This window comes from Solea senegalensis, unplaced genomic scaffold, assembly GCF_019176455.1.
Source record: "Solea senegalensis isolate Sse05_10M unplaced genomic scaffold, IFAPA_SoseM_1 scf7180000015560, whole genome shotgun sequence".
Lineage (NCBI taxonomy): Eukaryota > Metazoa > Chordata > Actinopteri > Pleuronectiformes > Soleidae > Solea > Solea senegalensis.
The window spans coordinates 1,111-17,031 of record NW_025321360.1 but is presented as its reverse complement, the minus strand read 5'-3'; the positions used below and the strand labels follow the sequence as shown (position 1 = coordinate 17,031).

The 15,921-nt window shown below is 42.8% G+C and overlaps 1 protein-coding gene across 1 annotated transcript in view; it reads left to right on the top strand.

The window, feature by feature from the left end:
* The window catches only part of LOC122762334 (neural-cadherin-like), a gene marked incomplete at both ends in the record, with an annotated part of 55,056 nt that extends 46,840 nt beyond the window's left edge, over positions 1 to 8,216 (top strand). Inside the window, 4 exons of the mRNA XM_044017522.1 lie at positions 1,181 to 1,624; positions 2,239 to 2,569; positions 6,050 to 6,143; positions 8,032 to 8,216. Of these exons, the coding sequence (XP_043873457.1) occupies positions 1,181 to 1,624; positions 2,239 to 2,569; positions 6,050 to 6,143; positions 8,032 to 8,216 (1,054 nt within the window). The remainder of the gene's footprint in view (positions 1 to 1,180; positions 1,625 to 2,238; positions 2,570 to 6,049; positions 6,144 to 8,031) is intronic.
* Between the last annotated feature and the right edge of the window lie 7,705 nt (positions 8,217 to 15,921).

Here is a 15,921-nt window from a genome sequence, read left to right as displayed (position 1 = left end):
AACGTAAAATATAAACTGGCTACATGACACAAAGAGGTAGAAAATAGCAAATTAATATCCAAAAGAATAGAGAATCTAAAGTATATCTACATTTTTAAAATTTACATTTTTGTTGTTGTATAAATGACTCTTTGCAGGTAAACCGCATTATTATATGTATGTTATTATAAATATACGGTGTATGCATATATATATATATATATATATATATATATATATATATATATATATAAGAGGTACTTGGCGATGATTGAATTACAGACACATGAGAGGTCAGAAAAACACCCGGTGAAGAGCTGAAAATAGAGAGAATATTTTGAGAATGAGAAGTTTTCAGGTTTTCAGAGACTTTGAGGAGTCAGTGTGTGTCATATATCAGATACAACGTGAAAGCTCCACCACGTAACCTTTAATGTCAGCGCAGCTTAGCGTTTGGAAAACGACCTGAAATTCCAGAAGGTGACATAAAAATCAGTGACACGCACATTTCAGGACATGGCAGAAATGTGGATGATGACAGATTTAAAGACGGTGGTATTTTATTCAATTATATTATAATTTATTTGATCTTATTCCGTTACTATCAACTTGAACATTAATCATAGTTATTGTCCAACCACAGTAACTGCAGTGTTTCACTCATACTGGCCATTAAAGTGATCATTCAGGTTTTTTGAAGTGTCGTTGTGTGAGGTACGAACATAAAGTTAGTTCTCGCTACACTGTTGCTGTGCTGAGAACCAGAACTGAAGTTTGTAAACCACTCACTCTCCCACACCAAAGCCCATAGAGAAAATCACTGAGTTTAGCTCACAGGGACACAGGAGCTGCTGGTCCTCTGCTGCCTCGTGTGGTCACTTTGTGTCACTGAGGTCAATCTGAACAAATCTGTGATTTGAACATCTGTGTGTGATGTTAAAATCACTGATTTTCTCTATGGGCTTTGGTGTGGGAGAGTGAGTGGTTCAAAAACGTCCGTTTCCTGTCTCACAGTGAAATAAAGACGTGAAAATATTCACAAGATGACGTCGAACTCGTAAACTGGTGTGTGTTTTATACGATAAAATCAGTTAAATTGGCTAACGTCAGTTAGCCGAAGTTTTCATCAGTATTTAACGCAGATTTAACAGCTCAGTTCTTATTCCCTCTCAGCTCAGACCAAACGTTCCGTCTGTTTCAGGTTGAAGACCTCGACTTTTCCAGCTTACTTCACTGTGTGGTGGAGGTGGAGGACTTCAATGACCACGCCCCCGTCTTCATCCCTCACTTCCTGTCTCTTGCCCCGCTGCCCGAGGACGTCGCCGTGGGAACCAGCGTGGCACGTTTGGTGGCCAGCGACTCGGATTCGGGCCAGAACTCTGAGTTCACGTACAGCCTGTTGGAGGAGTCGGACCCTGAGGGACTGTTCTCCATCGACAAGTCCGGCGTTCTCTCTGTGACCCAGCCTCTGGACCGGGAGAGGACACCCCAGCATCACCTGGTTGTCATAGCAACAGATCACGGGGTCCCACCTTTAACAGGCAGTGCCACGGTACAGCTGCCTTTGTTGGATGTGAACGATAACGGACCGGAGTTTGAGGCGGCGTATTTGCCCGTAGTCTTTGAGAATGTAGTCGGACCGCAGGTAAGTTTCTCGTTTCACATGCGATACACTAATATATAATATATTTAATATAGATATAATGTTGTGACAGTTTTACAGAAACAGAAGAAGCATACAGAAAAATACAACTTAACAGAAAACAGTTTAAGTGTAGGATTATGATAAAGCACAGACTACTCTTTCATGGCGTTTTCACACTGAATGAGATTATAATCTGTAGCTCGACCTGATGAAAAGTTTTCCAAGTCAGATTTTGACACATCTCACATTGCAGCTTTGTTTTTATGTGCAAAAAAGCAGATTTACTGATAACTTTGATAAGGTTTCTGAAATTCAGATCCTTGTCCTTAATTAATCACACCAACATTTTCAGCAGAGCGTGAGGTTCTTAAATTTCTTGAGAATTTTAATTTCTTCATTAATCAATCTCAGTTATTTAGCTTCTCTGACAGGAATTCAGTTAGACTTAAGTCTCTGGAAGAAAGCTAAATAAATCTGTGTCTTCTGAATAGAAGTAGACTTTGAAGAAGAAAGGACCAAGAACGGAGCCTTGTGGAACCCCAAAGATGATTCAAATGATCCGACAGAGAAACTACGACAAGTTCCAACTCTTTCTTCTCTCCCTCCTCATTCAGGTAGTGAGGCTGAACCAAACGTCGACCCTCCTTCACGCCGTGGACCGCGACTCGCCTGAGAACGGCCCGCCCTTTCACTTCACCATCTCCTCCGAGTATCGCCACATCAACGACTTCTACCTGCAGGACAACCTGAACGGCACTGCGTCGCTGACGGCGCTGCGCACGTTTGACCGCGAGCGGCAGAAGGAGTTCCTGATCCCGATAGTGATGAGTGACAGTGGCCGTCCGAGCAGAACGGTCACCAGCACCCTGACGGTAACCATTGGCGACCAGAACGACCATGCACACGCGGCGGGAGAGAAGAACATCTTCATCAACAGTCACCGAGGTGAGGACGACACAAAGCTCTGGAGTTTATTATAATTCATCCTTTTATTTAACGCCTTGAGATGAACCAGTGACATATTTACAAACATGAACATCCCCACACGTCTTCTCAACAACACACACACACACACACAAAGTGAGTTAGACTTTTAATGTAGAAAAAATAAAATAGGCACAAAGTCGTTATGATTAAAAACAAACATACTTAACTTTAAACTTAAATAATACATAAAATATCCTGGAAAAGGTGCAGCTCTTAAATAAATGAGCAGCTTGATTGAGTCTCAGAGTTATAGAATAAAGAATAAATAATAAAATATTAAATGCTGTTTGAAGTTTGAAGGAGGTTCAAACAGACTCAGGAACAGTTACTTTCCGCTGGCCATCAGACTGCTAAATTCCAAACAACACCCCCGAACATTGTTTGCTTACAGTTTTCTTTCCTGTTTTTAAGTCCATATTTTATATTTGCACTACCTTTATATATATTTGTATACATATACACTTATTTATTTTTTCTTGAGTCATAGTTTACAGTAACTACCTCACAATTCAATGCTGTGTTTTTTTCGGTTGCCAAGCAATGGAATTTCGTTGCCAGTTTCACTGCTGTGTTTTCTGTGCAGTGACAATAAAAGGAAGTCTAAGTACGATGGATCATTAATTAACTGAAGCCTCGAATGATTGAATTTATCAACATTTGTTCATGACAATATGAAAATCTGCAAATCTTAACAAAGCAATTGACACAATTATTTCTGCCAACAACTTTGTCCCAAATATTTAATCTCTATAATCTCCATCTTTCTCCCGGCATAAGATTTAACACCTAAAAATATTCTGATGTTTATAATCTATTTTTCTAGTTTTAATAATTTAATATACTGATGATTTTTCCTGATTTATAATGTAAAACAAATTATGGAACAATTCATTTATGTTCTGTTCTGATCTGTAATTGTATTTATATTAAATATTGATTTGTTTGAGTTGAATATACTTGTATTGGATTGGTAAGAATTATTTTCCTAAATTCTAAAGGAAAACAATTAATGGAACAATATAAACATACCTAGATTACAGCTTAATTTATGTACTTTTATATTAGAATATTTTGTATATATTATGCATACAATTATACTTATGCACTAATTAATGTCATTTATGAAAGTACACAAAAGTTCCCTCATGCACAGGGTCAAATATTCTCATCTTTAACGGTATTTATATTAAATGTCAGATATTATTAGAGTTGAATATACTGTGGATGTGCTCCAACATGGATTGTAAAAGATTTGTAACAGTTATTTTCCTTCTCTGAAAAAGACAACAATTACTGGAGTGATACAAAAAGAAATGTGAACAAAGTTACGCTGTAAACATTGGGAATGTAAATCGCTGTGTCGTCAGCATAAACAACAACAGATTATATTCTGGAGCTTCATTAAAACCATCCTGAAGATGAACCTTAACTTTGTGCATTTAAAGGGTTTTTTCTGTGTGCGCCCCCTGCTGGACTCCTGCGCCACAGGCAGTGGCTCTTAAATAAGATATAATTATAATTTATGTTTTTTTGGGCTGCAGAAAAGCTCCGAGGCTAACAATGTTCTTCCTGTGTAACTTTGCTCCAAACTTTCTGGCAAAGGCAAACTGGAGGTTAGAATTCAGTTTGTCATGGTCTGCCTTTAAATTTTGAAGTTTCCCTCTGAATAATTCTCACATGTTTGAGAGTGTGAGGAGCTGCAGGGGAGAGAGGAGCGGCTCCTTCGACACGATTATAATCATCGCACATTCAAACAGCACGGCTCTGTGTCTGAGTGCCAATCACCTGTAACACTCTGTGTGTGTGTGTGTGCGCGCGCGTATTATTCCCCCCGTTAATGGAGGCACAAATGTTTCCAAATTTAGATCCCGCAAAAAACCCTGCAGTTAACCAGGGTTGTAACGTGTTATTGTGGCTAATTTAACAAATGACAGCGCAGAGTTCAGAAGGAGAGACAAATTCAATTAAAGTGAAATGAAATGAAATGAAATGAGTGCCTTTAATTCATTTGTAACAAAAGGCAGCAGCGGCTCAACAAGTGCTGATACTGACATTAGTCTTTTCAAAGACATCATTCTCTTCGCCGGTTAAATCAGACCTACATCAACATGTTCGGTCTGGGCTCAAGCCGAGGGGCGGGGATAAACGCTTGTCTTTCTAATAGGACAGCGCTACAACCAATCGGAGCAACGAAGAAGTCGACGTAGTCCGAGCGACGGAAAACAGTCCATGGCAAATAAATGTTATGGTAATGGAGACAGTCTCAAAGAACATGAGAATCGCGGGCGTGTTTTCAGCATCAAGCATCTTCAAAAACAGAAGAAATCCCAAGTTATTGCAGAGATGACGGCATATTGGAGAGAAAACACCGGTGTCTCACCCTTTCATCCAGACTTGAACAGAATGAGGACGCCACGGCAGAAGAAACCAGGACAGGTCGTTCAGATAAACCAGACTGTGAGCTCGTGTCTGATCTTTCATAAGAAGCAACAACTTCAGTGCTGTGATTTGTCCATTTTATCTCATAATCGTTCAAAGTCCATGTCAAAGCGATGACATGTAGCAGAGAGCGGCAGGGATGTTATGTTGCAGCTCGCGAGCTTACGAGGAGTTTCCAGACGGATTTTTATTTTATTTCATTTCATTTTATTTTATTTTATTTTATTTTATTTTATTTTATTTTATTTTATTTTATTTTATTTTATTTTATTTTATTTTTGAATAGTGAAGCATGCGATATGTGTTTAGTTTTTGGATTATATCGGATTTTATATTTTCGGATCAGACGGCTGCTGATTGCTCCAGGACTCCTATCACTGTTTTTAAATAGATTTTGTATTTTTTGGACGGTTCACTCTCTTTACTCGTGCTCTGTTTAAGAGACGCACACACTCTGGTTTCCTCTGTGGTGCCAAGAGTCCAGAGAGTTTGCATCATCGTCGCAATCATCATCATCATCATCATCATCACCAACGAGCTCAACCAAAATACTGCAGCTTTTATTGCCTTTGAACCACACGACTCTACGACGCGTCTGCTGCACCACTCGCTCGGCGCGTGTAGCTTTGCATCGTTGTTATTTTTTTGCTTCACAGGATAAAAAATAAAACAAGAAACTCCCCCCTCCCCTAGCCTCCCCTGCCCTCCCCCCGCACGCGTCAGCCGCTTCTACTCCCACAAACACATATAATAAAAATCATCATTATCGTTGCAATCGCAGCAGAGAAAAACAAAAACAAAACAGAGATCAGGAAACAGATCGCGAAGAAACTCCAGAGACTAAAAACACTAATAATCCACCAGAACAGGAAGGAAAAAGATGCTTCAATCACCACATTAATCAATGTTTATTTACACTAAAAAGAAGGAATACATTCAAATAATAGTTCATCATTCTGACACAGATTATTTGTAAAATGATGTTTTTCCTGTTTTCAGGTCGTATGCCGACCACTGTGCTGGGAAAGGTCTTCTCTCCTGACCCTGACGACTGGGACAACAAGACGTACGTCTTTGAAGGACACGTGCCGAGGTAAATAACACAGAGCTGCTAGACTGTCGCTGAGTAAAGGTTCTGCTCTCAGTCCAAACACGAGCCTGACTCAGGATTTAAACAAAATCAGTCTCTGACACGCTGCACTCTCCACCTCCAAACACCTCTGCTCTACTTCATAGCTCCTCCTCAATGTGGGCGTGAGTCGTCACAGCACGGCTGCGTGAACCCGCAGTAGTTTTGGGTGAAAGTTAATCACAGAATGGTTCAGTCGTTGAAGTGAAATCCCAGTGAACGTGGTGACGATGGAGCTCTGAATCCACCAGAACACTGATCTGATCAATGTTTTCACCATTTTTAACTCTTTTTCACTTCGATCTACAGCTGATGTTGCTTTGACGTCAGTGACGACACTCTGACCAATCAGAGACCTTCAGTCTGATGACATCACATGTGAGTCTCGGCAGAGCAGGAACTTAAAAAACTACAGGTTTCTATCACTGATAAACTGAGCCGAGCCACGCTAGAACTGCGCTGTGCTCCACCCTGACCGTGACATAGGTGTCAAAGAATGGGACACACACACACACACACACACACACACACACACACACACACACCTTGACCTTCATCTCCAAACTGAACCAAACTCAAAGTGACAGCGTTTTTTGTTCGGTCGGGATCAAAGTCAGGGTTCGTGCTCCTCTGGGACTCACTGTCATATCACGCATTAACATTTCATGACACTTCTCTGTCTCCTGGTACTTTGTTTTTTTTAAAGCTGACTTCAGAGCACACTGTCTCTTTGTGTTTTTTCTTCCCTGTCACGTCGTGTTCAGCTTTATGTGCTTTCATTTCATTGCATCAAATACGCCGAGAGATCGCACTTTAGCTGCTCGCTTCCCTATCAGGAGGTGATGTCGTGGTGGGAGTTTTGTGACTGTCTGTTTCTACTGGAGCAGAAGTGGTCGACATAAAAGTCAATAAAAGTGCACTTCGCTGGGTCGCGACGCACCAAACGGGACGGCATTGTTAGTTTTAGCCGAAATATAAAATTGACTTGTGATACCCGCCGCCGCAGCGATGATCTACACACTCTGCAGCGTCCGCTGTAAACGCAGGTCATTTGGCCCCGGTGTCTACAAGTGGTTTATTATTTGATTTTCCGAGGCTCCTGCCTTGTATTTCCTCTCTAATTAAACTTGAATGAGCTCATTTGGTGTCGAGGGCGAGCATGTAGACAAGGACCCGAGTGAAATTGCTTCCTCGCTCGTGTCTTCGCGCCTCTCATTTCTCCTCCCACCTCCTCTCGGGCTAATGTATCCTCTCGGCTCTGTCTCTGTTTTCGTCCCAGGAGGAAACAGAGTTTACAGCGGAGTAAACACTCAAACAACCAGAATGAAATGTAGAGCAGAAACACGGCGGAGGAACGATGTCAAAACAACTCTCTGTCTGGTAACCACACAGGAGAAGGGTGCAAAGGGTGGCTCGTGGGCCACATGTGGCCCAGAACTAACCTCTGAGTGGCCCAGCCTGTGATTTCAACACAAACACTGAGGGGGGGGAAGCTAGAAAAGCACATTTCACTGTCCCTCAAACTTGGCAAGATCTCACTCCCAACCTGGCGAGGGCCACTCCACCCTTTTTCCAGCGCAGCACCATGGTCTCTCGTGGATTTGGTTCACGGATTTCCGCTGGAGATCACGGCCAATCCTGAGTCCACTGAGCCAGACTCCCTCACCGCCCCGACTGTGTCTCGGAATTCTTTCCATAAAAGTTAGGAACAGAATCGGTGACAAAAATACAAAATACGACTATTTATCGTATTTTACATTTTCATCGGTCCAATATCCGATCCTGGGCCTTTGATACTGATTCCCATCGCTGCTACAAACACCACTTTTTGTGTGTTCCTTGTTTCCCTCAGTTACTTCATCCTGAACAAGCGGACAGGTTTCCTGATCATTAAAGAGAACGCGCCGCCCGGCACGTATCACTTCCAGGTCCGTGTGTCTGATGGAATCTGGCCGGACGCCGTGTCCACTGTCGCCGTGCACGTGAGGGAGCTGAGAGACGAGGCCATCTATAACTCTGGGTCTCTACGACTGGCAGGTGAGACTGACACACACACACACACACACACACACTCGTCTGTGATGTTTCATGTGAGTGTTTTCATTGATCACTCGTTAGCTGGTCGATGATTCTCGTGACCTGTGTCAGGTTTAGGTCTGATGCTGTTTTCACTGCGCGCGCACACACACACACACACACACACACACACACACCAAGCAAACAACAATATGTTTGCGACTTCATCTCACTGTTGACAGACTTCTCCAACAGGAAAGTGAAGTTTGAGTCACTCTCCTGCACCAAACTCCATGGAGTAAAGCAGCTATTTAGGCTTCCAGGGACAGGGGACATTTTTTTACCATTCCTGCCTCCAACACCAAATTCTAATGTAACATTCTGCGATTTCTGTGTTTGAAATGATTTCTTTACCCAAGTGTCACACATGTACCAAACGAGACGAGGCAGCAGTCGACCAGGCGCTCCCGTGTCCCTGTGGGCTGAAAACGCTGATTTTCTCTATGAAAAAGTGAAGTTTTCCTCCTTCTCTGACAAAATGAGTCATTTGAGGTGATTTTTTGGAATCACGATGCCCGTGGGCTCCTTGTGTTGGAGGTTTATCTTCAAACTGTATACGTCACATGACCTGAGAAAGCCCCTTTCCTCCTGCTCGGCTCGTGGACGTCTCAGTTCACGAACCAGCAGCAGAAAATGGAAGAGAAGATTTTTCTTTACAACCAGTTCATTCACAGCGTTCTCATAGATTTACCACATATTAGGTTTTCACTGAGATAGACCAATATATTTTTATTCCTCTCACAGTCTCTGGTTTTAACGCAGTCCACCAATCATTTCAGTCTGTACATTAGCAGCCATACTCAGAAGAGACGTTCAGGGAGTCTGGAGGCCCCCCAGGCAAAAGGCCCCTGGGGCCAAATATCAAACTAGACCGAAAACCCAAATGCCAATCCCATGAATTTGCTCTTTTTGTGCACATAGTATAGTAAGTATTTATTTGCTGCTTTTAGTGTAAGAATGTGTCATTTCTGCTTTTCCAACATGAACATGATGTTTCGCCTGAATGCAATTATCTTTAAGTCAATGATTTCATTTTTAATCTCTTTATTTCTGGTTAAATACAAGTAGAATAAAAGTTAAGTGGACCTGAGTTTAGTTTAAGACATTTCACGTTTCATACAAACACGTTCTTCTTCTTCTTCTGTTCATAAGTGATGAACACAAAGGTAGATTCACACATAATTAATGAATTCATTATTTAATTGATTATGAAGAAAACATGATCTAAACCAACATGGTCACAATTGTCAGCAGACACACAACTGTCATAAATGCTGTAAAGTGCAGTGGAGTTATATTAGTGAACATCAGTTACTGTGACACTGACCTTTTCTCCTCATAAACTCTGACTCTGTAAATCTCCCAGTTTCCTTGTTTGTTTTTTTCTTATCTTTGGGCCGATATTTACTGCTGCTTTAACTCCTTTGTTGCGTTTTGTTTTGACATTCATGCCAACGCGCTCGACCTCTGCGCTCTCGGCCTTCAGAGCTCAGTTTGTCCACTTTACAGCTGCGGCAGAGCTCAGCCTTTCTGTCTGCAGTCACTTTGACAAATGTCCTGTGGCGTTTTTATGCTGTCACATGGACAGGAAAACTCCACTGACCGATCTCTGTTGTGATTAACTGATAGAAATGAACTTGACTGCTCACCTGAGGCGGCAGCCGTGAGATTTCATTTCTTTGTAAAAATGGCTTTTTAAAGCAAAACAAAATGAAAAGAAATCTGTGTTTCAGCTCCGTAAGAAACAGTTCTCCCACATCTGATTGTCGAGTTATGACGGACTGAGTGAATACGGAAAACTGTGTCTTATTTTCTGCGCGTCCAGAGTAAAAGGTTTTCAAACTTCTTAAGTGTCTGGATTGGAAAACAGCAAGTTAGTGTGGATGACAGGTGCGTTCAGAGCAGAGTTTAAAGGTTTCAAAACAGAATAAAACACTGTTTTCATTTGTAAACATTTTTCTGTTTTAAAAATAATGTGGATTAAGTACATCCACACTTACATTCACATGACTTGACAGGTTTGGGTCGGGTATCTGTGCTCTAGTGTGGATGGTGGGTGTTTTCAGAGCAGAATTTCTCTGTTGAAATGAAATGAAAATAGAGTAATGTGGATGTTAGTGTGGATTACATTCACATCTACATCTAATTTTCGAGTTATGATGGATAAGTGAATACAGAAAACTGTGTTTTTACTTTCTGCTCATCCAGACTAAAATGTATTCTAAAAGTTAGAAAACTTCTTAAGTGTCTGGATTGAAAGGCAGTGTGGATGGCAGGTGCATGCAGAGCAGAGACTAATACCACACTAACGTCCGCATGACCACGGCAGGTTCTGGTCGGGTGTGCGCGCTGTTGTGTGTGTTCAGAGCAGAATGTATGTGTTTTTAATGAAAACAGAATAATGTGGACGTACGCGTTGGTACAGAAATGCACATCTGTCTCCAGTCTCCGAAAAATTAATGAGCACTGACGACTGTTTGCCCAAAACTGTTTGCAGTGTTTCTCAGGACTGTCACACTCTCAGCTAAAGATGTTTCTTTAAACCCCGCCCACCCACCCCCAAAAAGAAGGAGAGCCATTATTAATGTCTTTCTCCTGACTTATGAGTTCTGGTGGAAAAGCCTGTTTCCATTACTTATGTTGGCAAAAATAATTAGTGGCGAGGTTTCTGCTCATCCAGCACATTCTCCTCACACGCTGAGCTGCATCCATCATTACCTGATGTACGGCACATCGGCTGTCTCCTCCAAATTAAATTCACTTTAGAGAAATGGGACATGGCTGAAGGATTTTTATGATTTCACAGATATTGAAATAGAAGCAGAGCGGGAGGCCGCGGCGTGACGCGAGGGGAGAGGAAAAGGAAAGGATGTGAGGGAGGGAGGGAGGGAGGGAGGGGAGGGAGAGGGGGAGGTGGGGGGGGTCTTGTGTACAGGATAAGTATATAAAAGGATTTGCTTGTCAGTCTGATGTAAATGAATGTGCAGAGAACAGCTGGTGCTCTCGTTCCAATATTTGTGTAAAGGAAATGAAACCGAGTGCCGAATGCAAACCTTCAAATGTGATAAAAATGAATAATAGAACTCAGCTGCAGGAAAAATTGTCCAGTTAAACAACTCTCAGCTTTATTTGTTCAAGCAAATCTAACTTTTTCTTTTTTTTTTCATCCACTTACTTTGGAAACTATCACTCACACACACACACTCGTTCTTGTGCAGCAGCCTTAGCGAGGACATAATGCATTCCCTCGCCCCTTTTCTTCACCTCATCTAAAACAACTAAATATGTAACCCTAGCCCTTAATCTGAATTCAACATAAACCAAGTGGTAATTTTACTTTTCTTAAATGTTCTTACAATAAACTGCTTCGTCCTTCTGCAGAACACACTTCCCTTCTTTAACCCTCTCATGACCACCATCACAGACGTGTGACGCGCCGGTGAATCTCGTCTGTGTTTGGACGCTCAGTCCACAGAAGTTCTATTTCTCTGCTTCCCAGCATCCATCCATCCTTCTTCTACCGCTTTATCCTCCACATGAGGGTCACGTGCAGGGGGCGCTGTGCCAACCTCAGCTGACACAGGGCGTGAATGAATTGAATGTTCTATATATGAGAAAGTTACAGTAATGAGACGATCACATGACAAATCCTGTCTGTGATGACAGGACGGTTTCTTCCACAGATTAACTGTCGTACAGCTCCGAGTGTCCATGTGTCCGGACGCTGGCGAGTACGTGACGTCGTCCGGAGAATCTCAGCAATCTCTGCAATGTCAACCCGAGCGCTTTGCGCCAGTCGTGTCTACCGTGCCTACCTACCGTGTTGGGATGGAGTGGCTCAGTGGTTAAGACCCTACCTTGTGTACCAAAGACATAATGGTCGCAAGTTCGATTCCACCCCTGGCAAATTGTACTTGATTCCATTGTAAGTCGCTTTGGATAAAAGCGTCTGCTAAATGACATGTAATGTAATGTGCCGCTCAGCCCGCGCGTGGTGTGAACACAGAAAGCGAGTCAGGTGACACCCACAGTTCTACGGTCACAAAATACCTTCACTTCCTGTCGTTTTTGGTCCCCACAAAGATGTACACGCACACACACACACAAAGGCATTAATCCTTGACATCACATTTTGTTGCTCTTTGGCTGAGTGAGTTGGTGGCAGAGCTGCAGGTTAAAAGCGTTAAAGCGAGTCTTCACCGCGGTGTTTGACACCTGTGATCTCCAGCTCTTCATTAACGACCGCGCTCTTTCAAATCAATGCACTCAGCAGCAAACAGACACGCGGAGACAGTGCAGCTGTTTATGAAGTGACCGAGCCGCGGGCTCAGGGCGTCGACGGTGACTCATAATAATAATAATAATAATAATGAATTTTATTTGTAATGCACTTTATATTGAACAAACAATCTCAAAGTGCTACATACATAAAAATAATAATAATAATAATAATTGGAGAGAACGGCTTGAACGTCTCCAATTAAACTTAAAAAGCTTTCTTAAAAAGGTGGGTTTTTAGGCCTTTTTTGAAAGTGTCTAGGGTCAGTGGTGCTCTCAGGTCGTCAGGGAGAGCGTTCCAAAGACTGGGTCCTTGGGATTTGCAGGACGTTTGCCTGGCCGGAGCGGAGGTGTCGTGGAGTGGGTTGAGGGGTGATTAGCTCCTTCAAGTAGGTTGGAGCATTACCATAGAGTAGTGAGATTTTGGATTCAATCCTGTGTGAGACTGGGAGCCAATGAAAGGATTTGAGAATTGGTGTGATATGGTCATATTTTCGAGTCTTTGTGAGGATCCGGGCAGCACAGTTTTGTATGTGTTGAAGCTTCTGAATGTTTTTGTTTGTGATCCCGACAAGACCATTACAGTAGTCCAGCCTGGTGGAGATAAAGGCGTGGATAAGTTTCTCTGCATCTGGAAGTGAGAGAGAGGGGCGGAGTTTTGCAATATTTTTTAGGTGGTAAAAAGAGTTTTTGCAAAGCTGTTTAATGTGAAGTCCAAAGGTCAAGTGAGGGTCCATTACTACACCAAGGCTGGTGACTGATGTAGAGAGGTGGATGTCGTGGCCGGCGAAGGTGATATTGGTAATGGTGGGTGACCGGGTCTGATGTGGGGTGCCAACGAGAATGGCTTCTGTTTTTGAACAGTTGAGCTGCAGAACATTTTCCCTCATCCACGCCTCTATCTCCCCCTGACTCAGAGGTCAGAGGTCAGTTCTGATGTGAACAGAACAGAAGAAGGAAAGAGAAGAAGACGAATCTGTCTCACACTCTCGAGTTTAACCCGGTCCTATTGAGGCAGAACCTCATGGTCAAGATTTGGTGGTGAGGTTAAGATTAGGGTTAGTTATTAACTGGTTATGGTTAAGGTTTGGAACAAGGCTTTGTTTCGTCCGTCCACAGCAAATGACATTTTGGGAAATTGAGGACATTCTGTCTCGTCCTCATGACTTTTAAAGGACTTTCTCAGGGGTAAGGTTAGTTTATGTTAGGTTAGGTTAATGTTAGGGTTAAGTTTAGGCATTCAGTTGTGATGGTTAATGTTTGGGTAAGGAGCCAAGAAATGCATTATGTCGAGTGTGGCGTGTGTGTGTGAGACAGATCCAGGATTGTATATTTTCTCCACGTGCAGCTCTGAAGTAAACATCTCTCATAGATTCTCAGTCTCGGGGATTATGAAAATATTGTACTTATAGCGTTTCTTAGACCCTTCTTGACGTTCTAAATCCCATTTCAAGAACAAATGTGGAATGAAATGTGAACACACAAAGAAAAACACAAGTGAAACCTGCCTCCTCGTCCTCCTCCTCCCACAGATTAAAGCCTCCTCCCTCCCTCGGCCCTTTCTCAGTATTGATAGAAAGGTAGAAGAAAGACGAGGTAAACAGAAAGTCCTTCACAGTCCATGACAACGTGGAGGGAAAATACAATCTGTGGGTTCATAACGTGAAGGCTGACGCTGTCCATGTTACATGATTATCGTCGAGGCTCGGCGCTCGCTACTTCTCTTCGCCTTCCGAGATTATCTGTGGCGCTGAGGTCGACGGACGTCGCGCAGCTAAATCACTGCCATTTTGGCAGGAAAAAAAACACCATTCACATCCATGGAAGTGGTGTTTTGTGGGTAAAATCTCCGAGAGTCATCCTTTACGTTTCTGTGGAAACAGCCAATCATCGGGTAAGGCAAAGAAAAAATCTCTAACAGAACCAGACTCAAAGATGTGCAGAATCTGCCCAGACAGGTTGCGGTGAAAGGAAAACACAGACACACACACGTTCAAATAAAGCTTTATTTCATTTGAAATGTAGCAGCGCCACAGCACCATGTACAGGCCTTGCACATGTACTGCAACTATCTTTATCACTCATTCACGTGAAAGTATAAGAGTTCTCTGGAGTAGAACGAGGGGACGATTGTCAGAAAGTTGAAGATGTGCTGATGCTTCAGGTCTGGAATGATTTTCCATTACAGGTGAAAAGCACCAGGGGGCAGTATAAAGATCAGCTATATCATTCAAAAGCACAGTCAACTCTAATGGTTTGCTACCGTTCAGTTTTGCAGGATATTTTCCTGCCAACGTGGCGTTGGGTGCGTGAAAGAGGTTCAAGTGATGAAATGCTGCGTGTTCTGGCATCAAGAGACAAGACAGGGCGTTTGAAACCAACTCTGTGGTTACAGTGTGAGAGACGGAGGCTGATGTCAGCTCGCATCAGTCAGGAGAAACAGGGACAGACAGACAGAATCAGAGGGTCTGTGGGGAGGAAGGCTGAGGTTAGAGGGTCGTAACTTCTAACACCGAGTGACAGTCTCTTCACCTGGCTTTGATCCAGCCTCACATTCCCTCACTGCTGCCTCTTTCCCAGAGGCTCCGTCACACTCAGGTGTCGATACTAACCTGACTCTGACACACACACACACACACACACAGTACAGTAAATATCCTGCAAGTGTAGCTCTGTGGTTTTCTCTCAAAGGGACACGATTTGAACCTTTGGTCGTTACCTGGAGCTGAAGTCGATAAAAACCAGTTTAAATCCAGGTCTGAAGAGGTTTTTTTTTAACCAGTGTGAATGTTGTGTAAGAGCACTTTGTGTTTGTCCTTTGGATTCATCCTCAAATTTGTCTTTAATTTAATTTATGTATTTATTCATGACGGTAAAACACATTAGTTAGCGAGTGTAAATGTGTCCGTGGGATCCAGCTGGACGATCTGCTGACGTCCTCTGGCGAGATTTTCAGAAACCAATTAAGTGAAGGTTGTTTCAAGTCTCTCGTGGCCACATGTTTCCCTCCAACGCGACCACAACTTCGGTGGATCACTGATATTTCCGAAGCCTCTTAAAGAGACAGTTCTGAGGTCATGTGGTCACGCGACTTTATCGTTGTCGTCGACGGAGAAGACGCTTTGGTCTGCTGTTTAAAGGCAGAACCACCAGCACGTGTGTGTTCTCTCCAGGAGATGGCGCTGCTTCAGGTGTCTTCTTCGTTAGCACTGTCATTAGGATTTGATGTCGTCGGATTTGTTTGGCGTTGACTGGTGGTTGACTATACGGACAAACGTATTTGCCCACAACTCTGAAATAGTTTCACTCAGGCTTTGGGCTCGCGGCCTCTTGTCTCCAGTGGAGAATCTCAATAAGACGTGTTGGACAATGCTATGCTTTCCGCTTT